Source organism: Epinephelus fuscoguttatus, linkage group LG4, assembly GCF_011397635.1.
Source record: "Epinephelus fuscoguttatus linkage group LG4, E.fuscoguttatus.final_Chr_v1".
NCBI lineage: Eukaryota > Metazoa > Chordata > Actinopteri > Perciformes > Serranidae > Epinephelus > Epinephelus fuscoguttatus.
The window spans coordinates 26,703,264-26,722,960 of record NC_064755.1 but is presented as its reverse complement, the minus strand read 5'-3'; the positions used below and the strand labels follow the sequence as shown (position 1 = coordinate 26,722,960).

Here is a 19,697-nt window from a genome sequence, read left to right as displayed (position 1 = left end):
ACATTTCCTAACTGACTGATATGTTTCCTTTTCCACTGGGCACAGTATCCCTTCCACATTTTTTTCCAGTAAATATATATAAACATCAGCACAGGGTTGCAGGCGATGCAAGCTCTTTCGTTTTAGAGTTCTCACATCCCTTGTGGAGATCCAAGGGGAGAGTGGGTAGCAGCACAACTCCACCTAATGCAACCCCTCTCTGTGCAACACACCCACGTGTGCATGCTTGCGCGAGACCATGAGACATGGGCACCGCCTTCATGTGTGTTCATGTGCTTTTGCTGGTCTCGCACACACGTAAGAGGCAGTTAGAGCTACAGGCTACAATGAGGCTAAAAACAGAGTTCATATGATGTTTTACCAAACAACTTTTTGTGTCGGGGCTTCAGGACACTTGGATCACTATGGACGAGCAGTATGGAGATATTTTGTGGTTTCAATTATGTGTTTTTGGACGTTTGAATCTGGGGTGCCATCAACCTGCATTAGGTGGAGTTGTGTTGCTACCCTCTCTCCCCTGGGATCTCCGCAAGGGATGTGAGGACTCTAAAACTTCACCTGAGCATCCCTCGGCATATGGGTGAGTAGATAATGGCTGAATTTTCATTTTTGGGTGCACTACCCCTTTAAACCAACATTTTTTTTGTAACTGGATGTGGGAGATGAACCATGCAGGCATAGGCTAATCAAGAAAAGATCTGGTATTTTAAGATTAATCTCTCTCTTTACTTCCCACCACAAGGTGGAACACACTTAGACCTCACTGTCTTTTATAACTTGCATCCTCTAAGTCAGTCTTTCAACTATCAATATACCAAGATATTTCAATTCTTTAACCTTATACTGCTGGTTACCTTGTCATGTTTTGTAGTTTTATTAGGGCTAATTTTCTGCAGTGTACCTCTGAAACATGGCATCAGTTCAAATTTTATTCGCACAAAATAATGTACGCATCAAGATGATGACACAACTCAAAGTTGGCTTTTGAGCTGTGGCCAGAAATATGATAAACACGAGTTGTCATGGTGTCAATACAACATCAGCATCTTCCTGTGTCTGAAGGACAGCCCACTTTCCACTTTCGTCCAATCAGAGGTGAGGAAGCTGAAGCGACTTCCGGTCAGCTCTTCCGTGTACAGCTAATCAGCTGACTGACAGCCATGGTAAACACGTCTTATAATCTTGTTTTTTAATACGTTTTGCTTACTTAGACGCCAGTTTATTTATAGGACATTTACGCGGCATGATTTATAATGTTTTAGATAGTTATTTGCCTCAGGGCGATCGGTGTTTTACCCGGCTTTCAAGTAGCTAGCAGGCTAAGCTAGCTAGTAGCCTTAGGTGATGGAAAGCTAACGTAAATGTTAGCGTTACAGTGTTTAAGGACTGACTTTTGTTTCAGTACAGGAAACAACATTTAAATTACGTCTTGTCTTTTCTAGCGGTTCCGTTTCTGTGGAGATTTGGACTGCCCGGACTGGGTACTCGCTGAAATTAGCACATTAGCGAAGCTTGTGAGTATTTATTAAGTCCAGCACTTCATCAACTAAGGAATGCTATGTTTTTTCATTGCCTGTTGATATTTTTTTCATATAGTAATACCTGTGTCTTCTGCCTCATTAATGTAACAGTCGAGTGTTAAGATGAAACTCCTCTGTGCTCAAGTGCTGAAGGATTTGCTCGGGGATGGCATTGATGTAAGTGTTAATCATATCATAACTTCTTGTTATGTGAGTGCACATTCACTCACACTAACCATAGCTGTGTTCTGTCTCTGTCCCTTTTTTAGTATGACAAGGTTGCAAAGCTTACTGCAGATGCAAAGTTTGGTAAGTCTCCCTCATACTGTTAATCCAAGTTGGAAAAACACTTCAGATATTTTAATGTTTTACTAAAGTTAGAGCAGCAACACTACAAAAAATACCACAAGTAATTATATGTATATGTATGTAATTATATATATATAAAGCAACATTTTTGTTGCAGATGGTCAAAGATAATCAACTATAAATACTGACTGAATAGTTGATCCTTTAGTCACATGCTTTGTGTTTAAAATCTACATCTACTAGTAACTAATAAGATAACTATTAATGAATGAATGCCTTATAGTAGTAATAGTAATAATAAGAAACAACAAGACAGAGATAACTATCTGAAAAGGAGTAGGTAGAAGTACAACTTTTATGTTCCTACCCCCTTCTTACATTTCTTCTTTTAACTCATATATTATTTTAACCCCAAACCCCCACCCCCACAAAAAAAAAAAAAAATACATGAGTCAGTCATCCAGGTCATGGTAATCATAAGTGCTACATCGTAGGCAACTGGACTTGCTTGCGTTTCTTGAATATAGTTTGAAAGGAGGCGCGACGAAAGAGGCCATCTACGTCATACTGGAATGACCACACATGATGGCCAGGTGGGTCAAAGACTGACATGTGACTTCAACAGCTCTGTCAGAGTTCACTACACTGAGTTTAAAGCCTGTAACTCTGCACCAGTCATTTAGAACTGAAGAAGCTTCTTGGATGAGAGGTGAAACGTAATCAAGAAACACAAGCAAGTCCAGTTGCCTTCCATGTAGCTCTTATAACTAATATACAGCTATCCCCAGTCTATTTACTACCCAATTAAAACAGTAAGTAATAAACCCAGTTGTCAAATAAATGCAGTGGAGTAAAACGTTCTGCAGAATATTTGCCTCTTAAAAACTACTACTAAGTTTAAAAACTTAAGTACAAGTGCCTCAAAATTGTTTGTTAGCAGAATACTTCAGTAAATGTATTAAATTATATTCTGCTACTGCTGGTATTGCTTTTAAATCTGATTCTTGCATCACATATTTTTGTGATAAAACATTAATTAATGACATCCATCCATCTTGCAGAGAGCGGAGACATTAAAGCCAGCGTGGCGGTGCTCAGCTTCATTTTCTCCAGTGCAGCGAAGCACGATGTTGACAGTGAATCTCTGTCCAGTGAGCTGCAGCAGCTTGGTCTGCCCAAAGGTTAGTCCACTGAGGTTTCCATATTTGGTATAAAAATGATGATTATGTTTCATAATCAAGGACAGACTGGTTGTTACATAGATTATACTCTACAGTGTTATATTTGGAGCTTTCTGCATTGTATAATTATCTATTGTGTAACTGAAGTGTGTATTCACTGTAGTCAGCTGGCACTTGAAGGTGACATCATGTGCGCACAATGCCCTGCTTGGACAATGGCGTTTGGAGGGGAGGGTGGTGTGGTGCATTGCGATGTTTGTGCATTGATAGTTTGAATCACAGTTGACTCTAGGCCAGCTTGAGATTCTTTTTCAGATGTTGTGAATCCACTTTATTTGATGGATGAATATTTTCAAGTACTTTGTGGCTATTACTTTTTTCTGTTATTGATCTGTTAATGCTTTACTAATGTACCTTCACCTTTGCTAATAGTGTGTTAAAACATCTTTATGTGTTTATGCACTTAAAATAAATCTTGACCCGACTTTTAATTACACACTCACCTCCATTCTTTTAGAACACACGACAGGTCTCTGTAAATCATATGAAGACAAGCACTCTGCACTGCAAGGCAAACTGAGAGAGACGAGCCTGAGGCGTAAGTACTTCTGTCCATCTTTTTGAAGTGGAAGCCAAAAATAACTGATGATGTGAGCTGTCCTCTGAAGTTGCTGATTGAGCGTTACCATCAATTCTGCTCTGTAATGAATTTCAGTGGGCAGTCTGGAGGCTGTGTCATGGCGCATCGACTACACTCTGAGCTCCAGTGAACTGAGGGAGGTGAATGAACCTGTGATTCAGCTGAAACTGCAGGCTCAAGGAGCAGAGTCAGGCTCCTCAGAGACGACCGTTGTTTCCATTTCCGCCAACAAGTTCAGAGTATTGCTGGCAGGTTAGTTCTGCATCTTGTCAACTCACGCTTCTTTTCTTACAGCCAGGATTATGTTGTGCTAATTATTTTCCCAATGTGTGTTTCCACAGAGCTCAAACAAGCCCAAGCGAGGATGAATGCACTACAATGAGGAGAGGAAAATGAAGTATGAACTTGAGAGCTGGACACAAATGATGCTGATAGCTGCCAAAAGTGCCATTTTTATATCTTGTACAGTTTAAGTTCATTTATGAATTTAGTCATTTCAAAATTCATTTGAATTTCTCATTCCTTATTTGTATTGACTGATATTTAGTTGTATTTTTTTTTCCACAGTAATAAATCATTGATAGAAATGTTTCCAGGCTGAACAAGAATACTGAATGGTGCATTTTTGTAAAATATTGTAAATGAATTCACATAATGTGATTTGAATTATGTTAATTATTTGTGTCTTACCTTTCTATGCTCATAAATAACAAAATAAAACGTAAAACACGAAGATATTTGCTTCCTCACCGGCTTCCGTAACGCCTACGTTTCCCATCATGCATCGGGGCTCAACGGTTTACTCCTGCTGTGTTTCTGCGGTGCGTTTGAAAAGCTTTGTCTTTTTTCTGCTGCTTCAGTTAATTATTATATGAAAATTACAGTAATATCCAGCTAGATGAGAAACACCCGAGTGATACTTACCATTCAACGAGCGGAGAAAGCATCGAGATCTCGCGACACTTCCGAATGAATAAGTGATCCACGATGATATAACATGTTTGGTAACATGCATGTTGCGAAACTGGTACAGTGCTTTACCTGCACAACGTGCAGGTTTGCAGAGAGGAGAAGAACCCAGCAAACTCCACAGGTTACATGACTGCAGTAAAACTCGGAGTTTAACCATCGGTGGTGTCTACTTCCTGGTTTGGGTGAGTTGTTTTACCATGATGCTTCTTGCAACTCAAAGAAAACGCCTACTTTGACCTTTTCAGCGTGCATACTGTTTTGGTTCGTTGTTGTTTGTTCGTTGTTTTGTTCAGACTGGGTTTCATGGTCAACAATTTACACCCAGGACATGATGTGTGGTGATCTTGGAGAGATTGTGTAGTCTGCGGCAGGATGTGTGTAATTTTGCAAAGTCAAAGGTCTGATGTATCACGATGTGTAGTCTATGTGAGTAATGCTTCAGGTTTGAGGTCGGATACTGGTTTTAGGATGTGCATGCATGCTTTGTTATGTGTATGTCTGCACACATGAGGCTCCAAACTGAGAAAAATACTATTGATTTAGAGCTTAAAGTGTCTGCCTGGAGGAATGCACATTTGGTCCCTCTTCTGTTGTGTGGCATAGAGGCCAAGATTTTAGAAATTCTTAGGTCACAAGTCCCCAACACACACTCCACAACTATTTGAAAAAATGAACAAAAAACAATGTCTTTTAACAGTTATTTGGATTTTTCAAAATGTATTGTTTTATTTCTCAATAAGTCCTAAAAGCTATTTCAAAGCCATCTCCACTGTTTCAGAAATATAATTCTGGGAGAGAAGAGTTATAGTTGACAGCATTTATGTTATTTTTTTGGCCTGAAATTAGTTTTAATGTAAACAAATTAGGGGCATGGATGGATTAATGAATGGGCCAGCTCAGGGCTACTACCAGGCCTATAGGCTACCCTGGCCTTCACCTGCAAAATGTCTCCTAAATTAAAACATACCAACCAGGACGAGACTAAAAATGACTACAAAGACAATTTAAACAACTACAAAGAGATGCAAATCAACTGGAAAGAGACACAAAGAAACTCACAACGACTACGAAAAGGGGCACAACGACCACAAGAGACACAAAATGACTACAAAGATACTCAAAATGGAGGAGATGTGGTGAGGCCCTCCGCATGCCTTTGCCCAGGGGCCCATTGTCTCATAATCCGCCCATGATTCAGTGTTCAAATACTTGAATACGCTTCTGAAATGCCCACCATGTAGAGTGTTAACCTTCCCAAAAGCTGCAAAACACACACACAGGCTCCCAGTGTTCATCAAAGGTAGCTACGACCCTGGGTGTTTTATTTTGTTATATAATCTTTGCTTATCCACTCTGTTCTCTGCAGCTGCAACACAGCTTCATTTGTTCCCAACAAAATGCCTGAGGGACCTGAGCTCCACCTGGCCAGCCTTTACATCAACAAATTGTGTGCAGGAGTGGTGTTCACTGGAGCAGTCAGAAAATCTGAGGTCAGCAAAAGTCCTGATGTGCCCTTCACCTGTGAGGCCTATCGCATCACTGCTACTTCCAGAGGGAAGGAAGTGAAGCTCACTCTGACGCCCATGAAGAGCGATGATACAAAAAAGAGAGTGAAGGCAGGACAAGCAGACCAGCCCATGGATATTGTCTTTCGCTTTGGGATGTCGGGCTATTTCCGCTTCACCTCAGAGGATGAGCTGCCTAAGCATGCCCATCTGCGTTTTTATTCCAAAGAGACGCCCTGCAGAGTGCTGAGCTTTGTGGATACACGCAGGTTTGGCAGCTGGCAGCCCAACGGGACGTGGCAGCCTGACAGAGGGCCATGCATCATGTTTGAGTATGACAGCTTCAGGTCAGTAATGCTAAGAGTGTCACTCCAGTCACCTGCTCAACCACATTAGTATTATTCCACTGACCAGTTACTGATTTTGCAGGAAGAATGTGGTGTCGAGCCTCTCTGACCGAGCCTTTGACCGACCCATCTGTGAAGTTCTGCTCAATCAGAAGTACTTCAATGGTATCGGGAACTACCTGAGAGCTGAAATCCTTTTCAGGTAATGACCATGAACAATCCTCAAACTGTCCGATATGTGTTGGGACGTACCTATATTGACCTTAATAAGTGGATCAGGTATCAGCCATGACACGACAATCCACTTTATATAAGGGCCTGTAAGTAACACTCCAATTTTGGGATAATCTGAGTATGGGACCTACCTACCAACTGACCGACAGTCATAATAAGACAAAAATTGAATGTCCCGTGGCTGAAAATGTCATCCTCAAATTACTTGTTTAGTCCAACAAGCAGTTTAAACCCCCCAAATATTCATTTCACGAATAAATAACGCACCAAAAAGCAACAAATCTTCATACTTGAAAAGCTGGAACCAGTGAATTTTTGGCATTTCTGTTTGAAAAAACACTACAACTATTTGTTAGTTATCAAAATGGTTGCAGATTAATTAGCTGCAGATCAACTAATCTTTTCATCTTAAATTAAATTCAACGATTTTTGTCAATGTCATTATAAAATGTTTTCTCTAGCAGCTGCAGTCAGTTCGGCCGCTGACTCAGTTTTCAGTGCCGCAGCAATCAATGGCCTTGTGTCACCTTTCATGAAAACAAAACCAGTAGGCGCCATTCAGTAAAGCAGTGGGTTTAAAATGTTTTGCCCAAGGCACGTCAAAGGTCAAACCAAAATCTCAAGGCACACCTGTATTTATATCTGTGCACAATAGCTTTTATAACGTGTGTTATCACTTTTATCACAAAAGACAATAAAGATTAGGAAAAAAAGACAGGTGGCTTCCGTGATACCGTCAGTTTTTTTATTATCTTTTCTTTCGGTGGTAGATCGTCTTAGCTGGTCCTTTGATATTTGCTTCGTACAATAAAGCGATCCATTGTCCCGCTCACGCCTTTCCCCCTTTAAATGTTATCGTCCCTCATACTGGCTGCCAATTGGGGCTCAGGATGTGTCACAGCATTACGATTCCCACACATGGACGGGGACAAAAAGGTTCCCTGTGAAGGTTTTTTACATTAATGGAACTACATTTTTTAGCTAGAGTTTAGTAGAGTCACACTGCTCCCGTGTGACTCAAAGAGTTGGACTACAAGTGCTCCCTTCCACAACTTACTGATACAGTCAATTAAAAAATCATTCCTAACTTTTTGTATAGGCTCAGTTGAATATTGCAGTACATTGTGTGGTTATCCCAAAATCCCATGGCACACCCTCTGAGAGCCACTGCAGTAAGGTATATAGATATAAAATCTGGGAAAAAGAAAGCACAAGCACAGAGGAAGCACCCGGTATTTGGTATCGACGGATACGCTGAGTTGAGGTATCAGAATCAGTAATGTAAGAGAAACACTTCAAACAGTGCACCCCTAATAATGATTACAGTATTTACTCATTTACAGTTAGACAATACATATTTCTATAGATGTGCACATATGGACAATTTGTAGTTGCTGATGTTAACTAGTGGCCACAAAGTAGCCAAAAAGTGAGATAAACAGGCACACACACAAAGCAGAAAGCCGTGTCCTGACAGACCTTGGCGAACAGTAGGTCCACACACAGTTTAAGAAAGAACAAAACAACAATGTTAGCAAGAAGGCAACAGGGAGTAGCTTTGCTTTAGTGCTTCTCTCCTACAAAGAATCAAGTTTAGATTAGAAGGACAAACTTTTCCATTAACCTCTGGAAAGTGTTGTTCCTGTGAGATTCTGGTGTGAAGAAAAAAACCCATGTTTTGTATTGTTAGAAACAGAACCAGCTCTCATGAGTTTCAAGGTCTGTTTCCCTCCAGATAAAAAAAAAAAAAAAAAAGAATGGCTTTCTTTCACTTCTGTTTCTTACTTCCAGCGGGGAGGCACAGTGATTCAGACGCACTCTGAAAACAAAAGAGCCTTTCTGTTTGGCAAAAGAATGGGCCTAACGTAGTCTATCTTTCTCTAGGTTGAACATCCCTCCCTTTGTGGCCGCAAGGACCGTACTGGAAGGCCTTGACTCAGAAGATTTATGTGAAAATGAGAAGCCTGTGAAAAATGAGATCATGGGCACAAAGGTGAAAGAGCCCAGACAGCGACTCCCATTTATTTAGATCATCAGACACTCAACAATCACCGCTTTAAATTTTATAACAGCGTCTTCTTTCTTCTGTGCACCAGACCTCAGGGAGAGCTAAACAGAAACGAGTGAATAAGGAGATGGGTGACTTGCTCAGACTGTGTCATACAGTGCCTCTGGAGGTGGTGAACCTAGGTTGGTTATCATGCGGTTAAGTGAAAGATTTTAATGATTCATTCGGAGATAATACACTCAGACTGTCCTGTGAAATGCATCCTGGTCTTTTGTATCTTAGGTGGAAAGGGCTACGATCCCCAGAAGCAAGACTACTCTGGCTTCCAGGCATGGCTGCAGTGTTACTATGTGGATGGAATGAAATCTCTCCGGGATCACAATGGCAGAACTATGTGGTTCAAAGTGAGTAAAATGCAAAAGCCTGTATTTAAATCTCAAGCACAGAATTTAAGTATCACTGATACTAATATCTGCTGTTCTAATTTCAGGGAGAGCCAGGCCCCATGGCGCCTAAAGGTACTTTGAATACATGAAACTCAGAACTTCAGCTGAAATCAGAGAGAAGTCAATGTATCTGACTAAACTGATCCATCTTTCTCACTCAATAGATCCAAAGTCACCCAAGGCAAAAAAGAGAGCAAAGAAAGAAGATGACCATGATTACACACAGAAGAAAAAGGTATCAATTAATCACTACTTTTTGCTTGACAAGCAATAAACTCCGATGTAACTCTAAACACAAGTTTGACTTCATTAGGCCAGAAGTCGCTCAGAAAGCACATCAAAGAAGAAGGGAGTCAAAAAGGAAACTAAGACCAGAACACCAAAGAAAGGAAAGGATGCATGTCCAAAGGAAGCCGGAGCCAAGAGAAGAAAGGCTGAAAAGTCCCCAAAAGTAAACACACCTCAACATGAAAAGAGATCTACTGCACGTAGGAGGAAGAGCAGCAGCGTGGAGCCGACTGCAGGTGGGCTCATGGCATTCTCTCAAAATGAAACAAGTCTTCTTTGCTACTGGGGGAAGTACTGGAAACAGTATTGAAACAGAATGTTAATCTCAAACTCATCCTTGCAGGTGCACAGAGGCGGAGCGGGAGACTGACCAGACAGAGCGGCAAATAAAGAGAAAGGGGAGGCATTGCTATATGGCACTATTTTAATGTTTTTATCAAGGCGTTATCTCAGGGGTCTGAGAAGTGAAGCCAGTGTGCCAGTACTGTAACACCTGCATTCTTTCTAATGGTCAGCCAACCATTTTCCGTATGAGTTTATGGTCTCCATGCTAGTTTCAATCAATACAGCATGATGTTCACTTTGTAAATCATGGTCCCCTTAAGAGTAAAATAGAGATAAAGCAGGTTATATAGGGCAGTGATTCCTAATTCCTCGTGGGTCCATTCTGAATGGACCACAAGTGGCTCACAAACGTGAGGTTACAAAGAACACACTTAATTTTAAGTACAATGAATTTCCAGCACAGAGCTTTTAGTTTGAAGTGCTGTTTCTTGCCGTTGACTGAGTGACTAATGGACAGCTACTTGATAGAGACAGCAAACTAGCTCAGCGACGTGGCCAAACACAACTATGACGCTGAATATATTGTACTGTGGACCCCGGGGGCTGTATCAGTCAGGAACCACTGTATTAGGTCATGGCTTCCTTATGATAGAGAAGTTGCTACCACTGTGGTGTCCTCAGCTTCTTAGTCAGATTCACCCTCTTGTCCATTTATGGTCAACTCTGGCTCCAAAAATCCAAAATGATGACCAGACTCAAAGCTTCAGAACAACTGTCCACAAGCACCACATTAGATGACATCATGGTAACTACATCTACTACTTTTATACAGTCTGTTTTTTATACTTTTATATTGTTTTTAATACACATTTCTACAAAAGGTCTGCAATTGTTTACTTTTTGATGCACAGTAATTACATTAAATTTTGTCATACCATCATCTATAAGTATCTCAAAAAGTTTGCCCTTTATTTGATGTCTTAAAAATTCCAGCACCAAGTGATATATTGGAAAAGGTTTCGCTAGTTTCTACTTTTAAGATGTACTACCCTGAGGTTTGGTAAAATGCTGTTTCTGTTACAAGACAAGGAGAAGTGACACAATTTGAAAGGGACTGAATTTCAAAGTGATTCCCTCTGACGTAATGCGTGCTGGTCGGGTGGAGTCTGGTCTCTCCAAGAGATCACAACTGAAAGGGAGAAAAAAAAGTATTGTTCTTAGATGACAATACAACATGTGAATGCCAGACGGCAGTGAATACTTTAAAAATAGAAATACTCACTGCCAGGCTTCCCTGACCGGAAGGGCGGTGCAGAGAGCTGCAGTCACACTGCTCCCGTGTGACTCAAAGAGTCGGACTACAAGTGCTCCCTTCCTGTCCTCAGCCTGTTGTGGTAAATAGAGCAAAAGCCATTAGCGGGCTGAGTGGATTAACAGTCGAGCTAAGTCACACTTAGTATTTAATGGGATACCTGTTTAATGGTCTCAAGGATGACTGCTGCAGAGCTGACAGAAAAGGCACTCCAAGGCTCAGTGTCAGGAGTGCACTGGATTGACCTCAAAGGGAAGTTGAGGTTGTATGCACTCTGGATGACAGCGGCATCTTGGAAGGATCCTTTATTGCAACACAGAAAACATTATGAGATCCACAGACAGAGTTTAAAGATTTACTGAGAACAAATCAATCCTACCTGAGTGTGGCATGATTGCATAGGTGAAATGATGAGTCCCCATGTCAGCATTGGCATCTGGTGCTTTGGGTGCTCTCAGTCTGGAACAAAGACATCTACTGTTAGATGAAAGATTTATTTCAGTATGATGAAAGTGAATTATACCATTAGCAGGGTTCCCACACCTTCGTAAACATCAAATTTAAGAGCTTTTGAGGATGTTCCTGACCCAATTTCCTCAAACTGACGGACCCAACAGGGCATAGTGTGGGCCACAGATCGAGGTTAAATACTGTTACATAGTTATGAGCTCTAGCAGGCTTGCAGAAGCTAACAGGTAAAATTTAAAGAGAGTGAGGCTTCCCAATTGTGCTGCCTCGGTGGTGGCAGATGATATCAGAAGAACTAAATTATATTTTGTACAAAATATATGACTTCAAGCACGTTCAATGACCCCTGTTTGTTTATTTCTGTTTTAAAAAAACTTTCAGTGCCTTGATTTTTTCCCCATAAAATTCACATCTTTAACGGATTTCAAGGACATGTGGGAACCCTGTACTAGCAGTGTTGCATATGAGCAGTGGGAAACCTCACAGGGACAGCGTCATAGTGTTCTTGTGGACTGAGTAGCCGTATTTGCAGTCATTCAGCAGCGCAACCCCAAAGTTGTGCTCCGACAAATCGGCCCATTTGTGACCCCAAACCTGAGAAGGAAACCATGATGAAAAACAGCAAAGACAATACACAGTATTTCAATTTGTTATAACAGCATCATGGAGCCCTGTCTTCCTACAGTTTAGACGTGCAGGGCTGAACATTGGCCATAAGCTGAACATTGGCCTACTTGCACAGTGTTGTACCTCAAATCTGGCCCAGTCCCACGAAGTGTTCCTGTGTGTGGGTCTCTGCAGATGACCAAACTGGATCTCATATGTAGCACTGGGGCTGTGTACTCGCACGGGGAACTCCACCTTAAGAAACTTGTGTGACTCTGCCCACTTCACCTGAAATAGAGGATGCAACATTTCTTGTATTCTGATGAGTGATTCTCTACATTTCTTCATATCATATCATGCATGATATAAAGTACCTCAGTGTTGAACCTGATGTAAGGACACATGGCGTCCAAGACAATCTCCTGTGTGATGGTGCTCTTATCACTGATCCTGAGAGTGAAGCTGACACTGCCTCGGAGCCCACCAGAGGACACCACACGAACAGGCTGCACCACCTCCTGCACCGGCTTTCTGTAGAGTCAGTTCTGCTGTTAGGTTTTTGACATGTCGGAAACACCTGCAAATACTGTGATGAAATGTAACTAATAATCGACACCTTGTCTGCAGGTGGTAGTCCATAACATCCCAAGCATCCCAGTACAGAGGGACATCATCAAACATAACAAACTGGTTCCCATGACAGCTGTCAGAGATGGCCTCTCTGAAATCAACACACGTTAATTCATTCATGTTGACGTTGTAAGAGAAAAAACACAGGTGGTCACATGTGATCCTACAATACCTGTTTGCACTGATCAAGCAGAGCGACGCCAAAGTGCCATTTTTGTTTATGACAGCCTGTAAAATCCCATTCTCCATGAGGACAGTGCCGTCGGCCTGTGATGTTAGACATCTCAGTTAGCCAAATTAAATTACAACACAGCTAAATGAATAAACGCTCTATATATAGTACGTACTTGAACAGTGACGGAGACTGGAGCCTCAGGCTGTAGTGCCTCTTTGACAGGAGACCAACCAATGCTGGGAACTCTCACCAGAGCTGCAGTACAGATACCACAGAGCATCAGCTATGCAGTTGTAATCTGGACAGCAATGACATGAATATTGTAAACATCTACGTATCATACCCAGATGAGGTTTACCAGCACCATCATGAGTCTCAATGACTTCATGACGTTCCCATGGCAGTGAGTTGAACACACCAGCGGAGTTGCCTTTCGGCCCCAGAGCTCTACAGGCATCACGCAGCAGCGTAGCACCGTCTCTGCGGATATCTGCCACACAGTGTGATGTACTTTTTATTTAGGAAAACAATAAAACAATATAGCTGTGGTTTTAATGGACAGCTCGAAACTCACCTTCATAATACCTGAGCGCATCCTCCACAACCATCTCTATACAGCTGCCAGGAATCACGTCATGGAATTGGTTTAGAAGAAGCAGCCTGAAAGGGGAAAACCAAAGAAACTATTTTTATACTGTAACAACAAAGGCTATTTATTTATTTATTCATCATCAAGCATTGATAAGTGCCTCCGGACCTCCAGAGCGCCTGCAGTTTTTCCACAGGATACTGAAATGTCCTGTCGTGACACAGCGCCAAGCTGCTGGCTATCTCAATGTCATGAAGCAGCGCCTCACACTGCCGGTTCCCTTGTTTAATCTGGAAACAACAAAGCAAGCATGAAAATAACTGCACTTAATGGTACAAAAAAGGCATTTTAAATGTTTTTGTTGTTATTTTATACTTCATACATTTAATGTCTATTTCCTGGACAAGTACGACCCTTTGTCTGTGATGGTGTTTCCTGTGGGACTGTATTATTTTGACTGGTTATTATGCCTGCCCCCTGCATAAAGGCTTGTGTATCTACCTTTATTAATATGTATTTATTAATAAATAGTTATATTTAGCAATGAATACTACTGGTATGATTGGTAAGATGTAACAATCCAAGTCAATCCTACATGTAAATACTGTTTCCCATACAGTCTTTCTGTGTGTTAAAGGCTGCTATAACTCAGCAGGAAGAGCGGGTTGCACTAATTGGATGATTGGCAGTTTGATCCCCGGCTTCTTCAGTCTGCATGTCACAATATCCTTGGGTAAAGTGCAAAAATGCTCCTGATGGCTGATGAGCAGGTGGCCCCTTGTGTGGCAGCCTCAGCCACCAGCATATGAAAAAGCAGTTTGAGTGGTCAGAAGACTAGAAAGGCGCTATTTAAATGAAGGTTCATTTAACATAAAGCTGCACCATCCAGGGAATATTTACACCTAAAAAAATATTTAGAAATTCTATAGTTTTATTAGTCACACTCTCATGGTTATGCTTTATTTTCTAGCTTATTTGTGCGCTTGAATTCCTATTGCAAAGTCTCATTTCCTCCCTATAATGAGGACTCTGAAAACAGTACCTGAGCCTGTGTGGTGTATGTGCCATTGTGCAGCTCAAGGAAGAGCTCTCCGGTCCAGATGCAAAGCAGAGCTGAGTCTGCCTGAAGCTGAGAGAAAAGCTTGTCAGGACTGGATGTCAGGACCCTGAGAAACACAAGAATGTGAGACGGAAGTGACCAGTGACGTCTCTGGTTACACCTTTGTTATTCATTCTGACTAAAACATGATAATACTGAGCAGTATTGTAAAACTACACCAAAATGACATCAGTAGACATCACTCATATCCTTTTGCATACAGCAGACTTGGTGGAGACTCCTGCCTACGTGCTGGCACACCCGATTATAAAAACACCACAGTGCAGGAAAAGTATGGTGAATATAGTAAGTCATGACTAATTCACTTGTGGGAAGTGTTTCCACCTCAGTTTGGGCTTGGCTTTTGTTACTGATGAATGCTGAGTTTGACATGTATGACAGGAACTGACTTGGGAAGTCCATCTGTGTCCTGGACGCGGTGCAGTCGGTCTAGCATCAGCTGCGTGGGTCCACCTCCACCATCGCCAAAACCAAACAGCGCTGCACTGTGGTTGGCTCTGCCTTTATCTTTGTTATTCTTCACAGTTTTCACCAGCTGCGGGCAGAGAAAAACTACAGGTGTAAGATTTGTGAGGACTGTAAACACCTTCTTCACAGACTCAGCATTCGCCATGTCATGTGAGCCATAAACCAAACTCACATCTTCGACCTTGCCCTTCATCTCGTAGGAATTTCCTGGTGGGAAGTGCGTTAAAACCTTCGAGCCGTCCAGACCTTCCCAGAAAAATGTGTTGTGCTTGAAGGAAAAGAAATCAAAACTAAAAATCAAAACTAAACAATCCAAGAAATGTTTTTGATTTCCAATCAGTGCCCACTTACAGGAAAGGTGTTGACGAGGTTCCAGCTCAGCTTCTGTGTCAAGAAATTGGAAATGCCTGAGCCCTGCATTATCTGAGGAAGCTGAGCAGAGTAGCCAAACGTATCTGGAAGCCAGAACTAAAGAGAGATCCTTATATTATGCATGTGTAATGAAAAAAGGCCAAAAATGCAGCAGACAGAGGTCAACTCAGGATATGTATTTTTTATGAATCCCTACCTCTTTGCAATGAAGCCCAAACTCACGGTTGAAGAAGCGCTGGCCTTCCAGGAACTGCCGCACCATGGACTCACCTGACGGCAGATTGCCATCCTGACAGGCAAACATGTAATTTAGGATTACATCATCAGCCCAAATAATACAGTGAATACCATACACATGAACTACATGAAATGCAATTGATTTCAAATATCAGGTTCACCATTTCCACCCACGTTCCTCCAACTGGGATGAACTGGCCTTTCTTGACATAATGCTGAATCTGAGAGAAGAGTCCCGGGTACCAGCTCTTTACCCACTGGAACTGCTGGGCCTGGACAGAATGCAAAAAAGGTCAAAACTGAAAAGGGTCCTTAATGGCTCATACAAAACTGTGTTAGTGGGGAATTACCTGAGAGCAAGTAAAAACAAACTCGGGGTTCTTCTCCATTAAGCGGATCACTGTCACCCAGCTTCGGCCACATTTGCGAATGGTCTCCTCGTAGGGCCACAGCCAAGCTGCAGATACAGAGTCAGATGTGTTAACTAGTTTGACAAAAATACTAGAAGATTTTATGAGCATTTTCAATCTGTTTTACTTCCTTTTTTTAAAGATTTTTTGGGGGCATTTGATTGCTTAATTGACAGTGCAGCTTGAAAGAGACAGGAAACGGGGGCATAGAGAGTTGATGACATGCAGCAAAGGGCCACGGGTCCAACTCAAACCTGAGCTGCTGCCAATGACTCAGTCTATGCCGGACACACATTCTACTAGGTAAGCTAGAAGTCGCCCCAGACTATCCTTCTGCAAAATGTTTTTAGTGCTGTGCCAAAAAGGATTTCCGTGCTTTCACCAAAAAAATGCTTTTCTACACAACCTTCTTTCCCTTTAAACAAAACACAAGCAGTCAGAGAAGGATGTAGCCTAAATAAAATGGTCAAACACTGAAAAAATTCTGATTTAAATCAGTAAATATCTAATCACTTATCAGTGAACAAAAGTACAGCTCTGACCAGGCATTCATCGCCATCTTTTCTTCAGTTTTCCATACTCAGAAGGACACATTTTAGTCACAAGACAAACTGAGACCTGAGTCTATGTGGCAGTGACCCATAGCATGAACAGTGTGCTGGCTGTCTCCGTTCCGCTGGCTGAAGAAGGCGTGAGCCAGACTGTGAGCTCTGGAGAAAGTGCTGGGATCAGAAGGGTCACAAAGGTTCACCATCTCATTGACAGTGAAGAGTGCCTGGTAGCCTCGTTGCTCTCCCTCTCCGAGTTCCTGCGAAGGAAGAGAAATGTTAGCAAATGCTTCCTAAAGTAAGATAATGTACCGACGCAAACCTTTTTGTGTGACTTCACCTTTATGATATCAATCAGCATCTCAAAATCTGTCAGCAGCTCCTGAACATCGCGGTTAAAAACCACCAGCTCAGCCTTCTGTACAGAGTACTTCCTGTTTGGATCTGGGGCTGCGATCATGTACCCCTGACCAGCTCCGAACAGCCCATTACAGGCCAGCTCTACGTAAAGGGTGACACTAAAGCACACGAATATATCTGTGAGCCAAGTTAAAAGTTACAAAAGCGGCAATTCACTCATGTTCTAGTTAACTGACCTGTGTGGCTCCTCGTCTGTCAGACAGTCAGACAGGATGTAACTCGTCTTCTCACCCTCTTTGGTCAAACCCTACAAACACACATCCCAATTAAATCCAGCCATGTGTTTAGCAAAGATTTTGGGCACTTAAATGTAGCTTGACTTGAATAAAACTGCTGCCACATTACCTGAACTGGCTGTTCATCTCTCCAAACCATTGCTTCTCCATCGCTTTCCCACAGAAGATGAACCTCCTTCCCTCTCCAGGACTCGGGGATTTTCAGGGTCACTTTAAACCAGCATGTCCACCACCTGTAACAAGCATCAAGCTTGGGTTATTGCCAAGATCAGAGGGAATAAAAAAATCTGAGGGTGATAAAAATGTGACAGTATTACTTACGTGGGTCCGAAGGTGTCACCCACTTTATACGGTGCAAAGGTCTGTTTGGAGGCTTCTGTGAATGTGATCCGTTTGGAGGACAAGAAGGAGGCGACGGACTCCAGCGGGCAAGAATCTCCATGGAGTCTGCAGAGAATAATCATTCAGAGTCAAACTTATTAATATAGCCCTTACACCAGCACATTACATATGAGATCAGTATTGACTTAACAGACCTTTTGAGCAGTGGTGTGCACTTGAGTCACATAACTTGGATTTCAGCCACAAATTTGATAACTTTAGGATCGACTAGACAAAATTAGGGCCTCGGCAAAACCTTCAGCCTGTGCCTCTTGAAGTAATCCATCATGGATTTCGAGATGTGTTTAGGATCATTGTCCTGTTGTAGAAGCCATCTTCTGTTCATCTCCAGCTTTTTTTTTTTACAGACACTGTGATGTTTGTTTCCAGAATTTGCTGGAATTAAACTGAATCCACTCTTCCCTCTACCTGTGAAATGTTCCCCGTGCCACTTGCAGCAACACGGGCCCAAAGCATGATCGATCCATCCCTCGTGTTAAACACTTGGACAGTTGATCCTTTTTCTTCAAACACACCTCTGCTCATTGCATCCAAAAATCTTTATTTTAACTTTTTAACTTGTTTCCAAAAAGCACAAGGCTTATTTAAACGTTCCTTTGCAAACTTCTGACGCTGTATTTTGTGGTGAGGACATAGAAAAGGGGTTTTCTTCTTATAACTCTTCCACGAAGGTCATATTTGTACAGGTGTTGCTGTGCAGTAGAGCAGAGCACCACCACTACAGAATCTGTGAAATCTTCATGCAGGTCTTCTGCGGTCAGACAGAGGTTTTGATTTGCCCTTCTAGCAACCCTACAAGCAGATCTCTCTGGAAAGTTTTCTTGGTCATCCAGACCTCAACTTGACCTCCACAGTTTCTGTCAACTACCATTTCCTAACAACATCACAAACTGAGGAAATAGGTACCTGAAAAACACTGCTCTCTTCCGATTGCCTCTTCCTGCTTTGTGGCCATCAGTTATTTTCATTTTCAGATTGCTAGGCAGAAGAGGAGCCCATGGCTGCTGATTGATGGGACAAGGTTACCAAGCTTATTAAGGTCTGAGACCCTAGTAAAAGTTGAGTGCTCAAATGTCTTGGGGTGCCCAAACTTTTGCACAATGCTCATTTCCTTTTTTCACTCTAAATTTGTACAAATCAAAAATAATACACTGATCTTGCTTAAAATATTGGAAAGCATGTTTCATCTTTAACTTCATGTATTTTGGAGATCAGTTCATCTTCTACTCACTTCACTATTCACAGTAAATGAACAGTAAATGACATTATGACAGGACTTGAAACTTAAAGTTTAGCCCTTTGGACCTGAGTGCAAAGACCTGGGACTTATAAATGACTTGCAAAACAATGACCAGGTTTCACCTCTGCTACTGGGCATCAAATGAAATCAATCACTGCAAGATCAGGTAGACTGGTATAAAAAACACTGTGTGCATTCGTGTGTAAGATATGAATGAAAAACTTGTAGAAACTGTAACAGAAAGCAGCAGAGACACGTCTGGTCTAGTGCACTACAGTTCACTGCAGTCAGAGTCAGTGCAGCTGCATGACAGGAGCTTACCGTCCTCTCAGGTTGCAGTCTGTGAAGTAAATATCAGAGATGAATTTCTCTGCTCTCTCGAGGAGAGTGCGCCTGTTCTTCAGCACAGGCTGGTGATACATCACGGAGTTTGAAGATATCACAAACACTGGGCTCTCACATCACGGAACATGCTCCACAGAAGACCCGGAAGTAAAACGGATTATTGTAGTTAATATAATCGGCCACTAGATGGCGGGCATGTTCAACAACTGGCAACGAGGTGACATGTTTTGTGTTTGTTTCCACTCTCATGGGTCAGGAAGGGCAAGTGAACTTTGTCACCAGTGTCACCAGTGGGCTTGTTTTTTGTTTAATGGGTACAGTTTGTAAAATAATGTAAACTATTTGTTTTTTGTGAACAAGTATTCAAGGTCAAAATAGGTCATA

General features: G+C 41.9%; 3 protein-coding genes across 3 annotated transcripts; 2 read left to right on the top strand and 1 right to left on the bottom strand.

The window, feature by feature from the left end:
- Positions 1–1,081: 1,081 nt before the first annotated feature.
- On the top strand, positions 1,082–4,383 carry commd4 (COMM domain containing 4). The gene is made up of 8 exons (XM_049574305.1): positions 1,082–1,163; positions 1,443–1,514; positions 1,632–1,697; positions 1,790–1,829; positions 2,891–3,010; positions 3,528–3,608; positions 3,726–3,902; positions 3,992–4,383. The coding sequence occupies exons 1-8, from the start codon at positions 1,161–1,163 to the stop codon at positions 4,030–4,032; spliced, it is 600 nt and encodes a 199-aa protein (XP_049430262.1). The 5' UTR covers positions 1,082–1,160; the 3' UTR covers positions 4,033–4,383.
- A 119-nt stretch (positions 4,384–4,502) lies between these two features.
- neil1 (nei-like DNA glycosylase 1) lies at positions 4,503–10,496 on the top strand. The gene is made up of 10 exons (XM_049574304.1): positions 4,503–4,804; positions 5,989–6,474; positions 6,557–6,676; positions 8,593–8,701; positions 8,805–8,898; positions 8,999–9,120; positions 9,207–9,234; positions 9,327–9,397; positions 9,476–9,686; positions 9,794–10,496. Exons 2-10 carry the CDS (start codon positions 6,020–6,022, stop codon positions 9,838–9,840), a joined length of 1,257 nt encoding a protein of 418 aa, XP_049430261.1. The 5' UTR covers positions 4,503–4,804; positions 5,989–6,019; the 3' UTR covers positions 9,841–10,496.
- Positions 10,497–10,784: 288 nt separating this feature from the next.
- On the bottom strand, positions 10,785–19,449 carry man2c1 (mannosidase, alpha, class 2C, member 1). The gene is made up of 26 exons (XM_049574303.1): positions 19,290–19,449; positions 17,648–17,773; positions 17,436–17,559; positions 17,267–17,337; positions 17,011–17,188; positions 16,741–16,930; positions 16,063–16,169; positions 15,874–15,984; positions 15,672–15,764; positions 15,455–15,571; positions 15,276–15,371; positions 15,025–15,170; positions 14,558–14,681; positions 13,684–13,805; positions 13,501–13,586; positions 13,270–13,416; positions 13,099–13,181; positions 12,924–13,018; positions 12,738–12,842; positions 12,496–12,652; positions 12,266–12,409; positions 12,000–12,109; positions 11,427–11,506; positions 11,208–11,350; positions 11,018–11,121; positions 10,785–10,924 (listed from the first exon to the last, which is right to left on the bottom strand). The coding sequence occupies exons 1-26, from the start codon at positions 19,388–19,390 to the stop codon at positions 10,813–10,815; spliced, it is 3,072 nt and encodes a 1,023-aa protein (XP_049430260.1). The 5' UTR covers positions 19,391–19,449; the 3' UTR covers positions 10,785–10,812.
- Between the last annotated feature and the right edge of the window lie 248 nt (positions 19,450–19,697).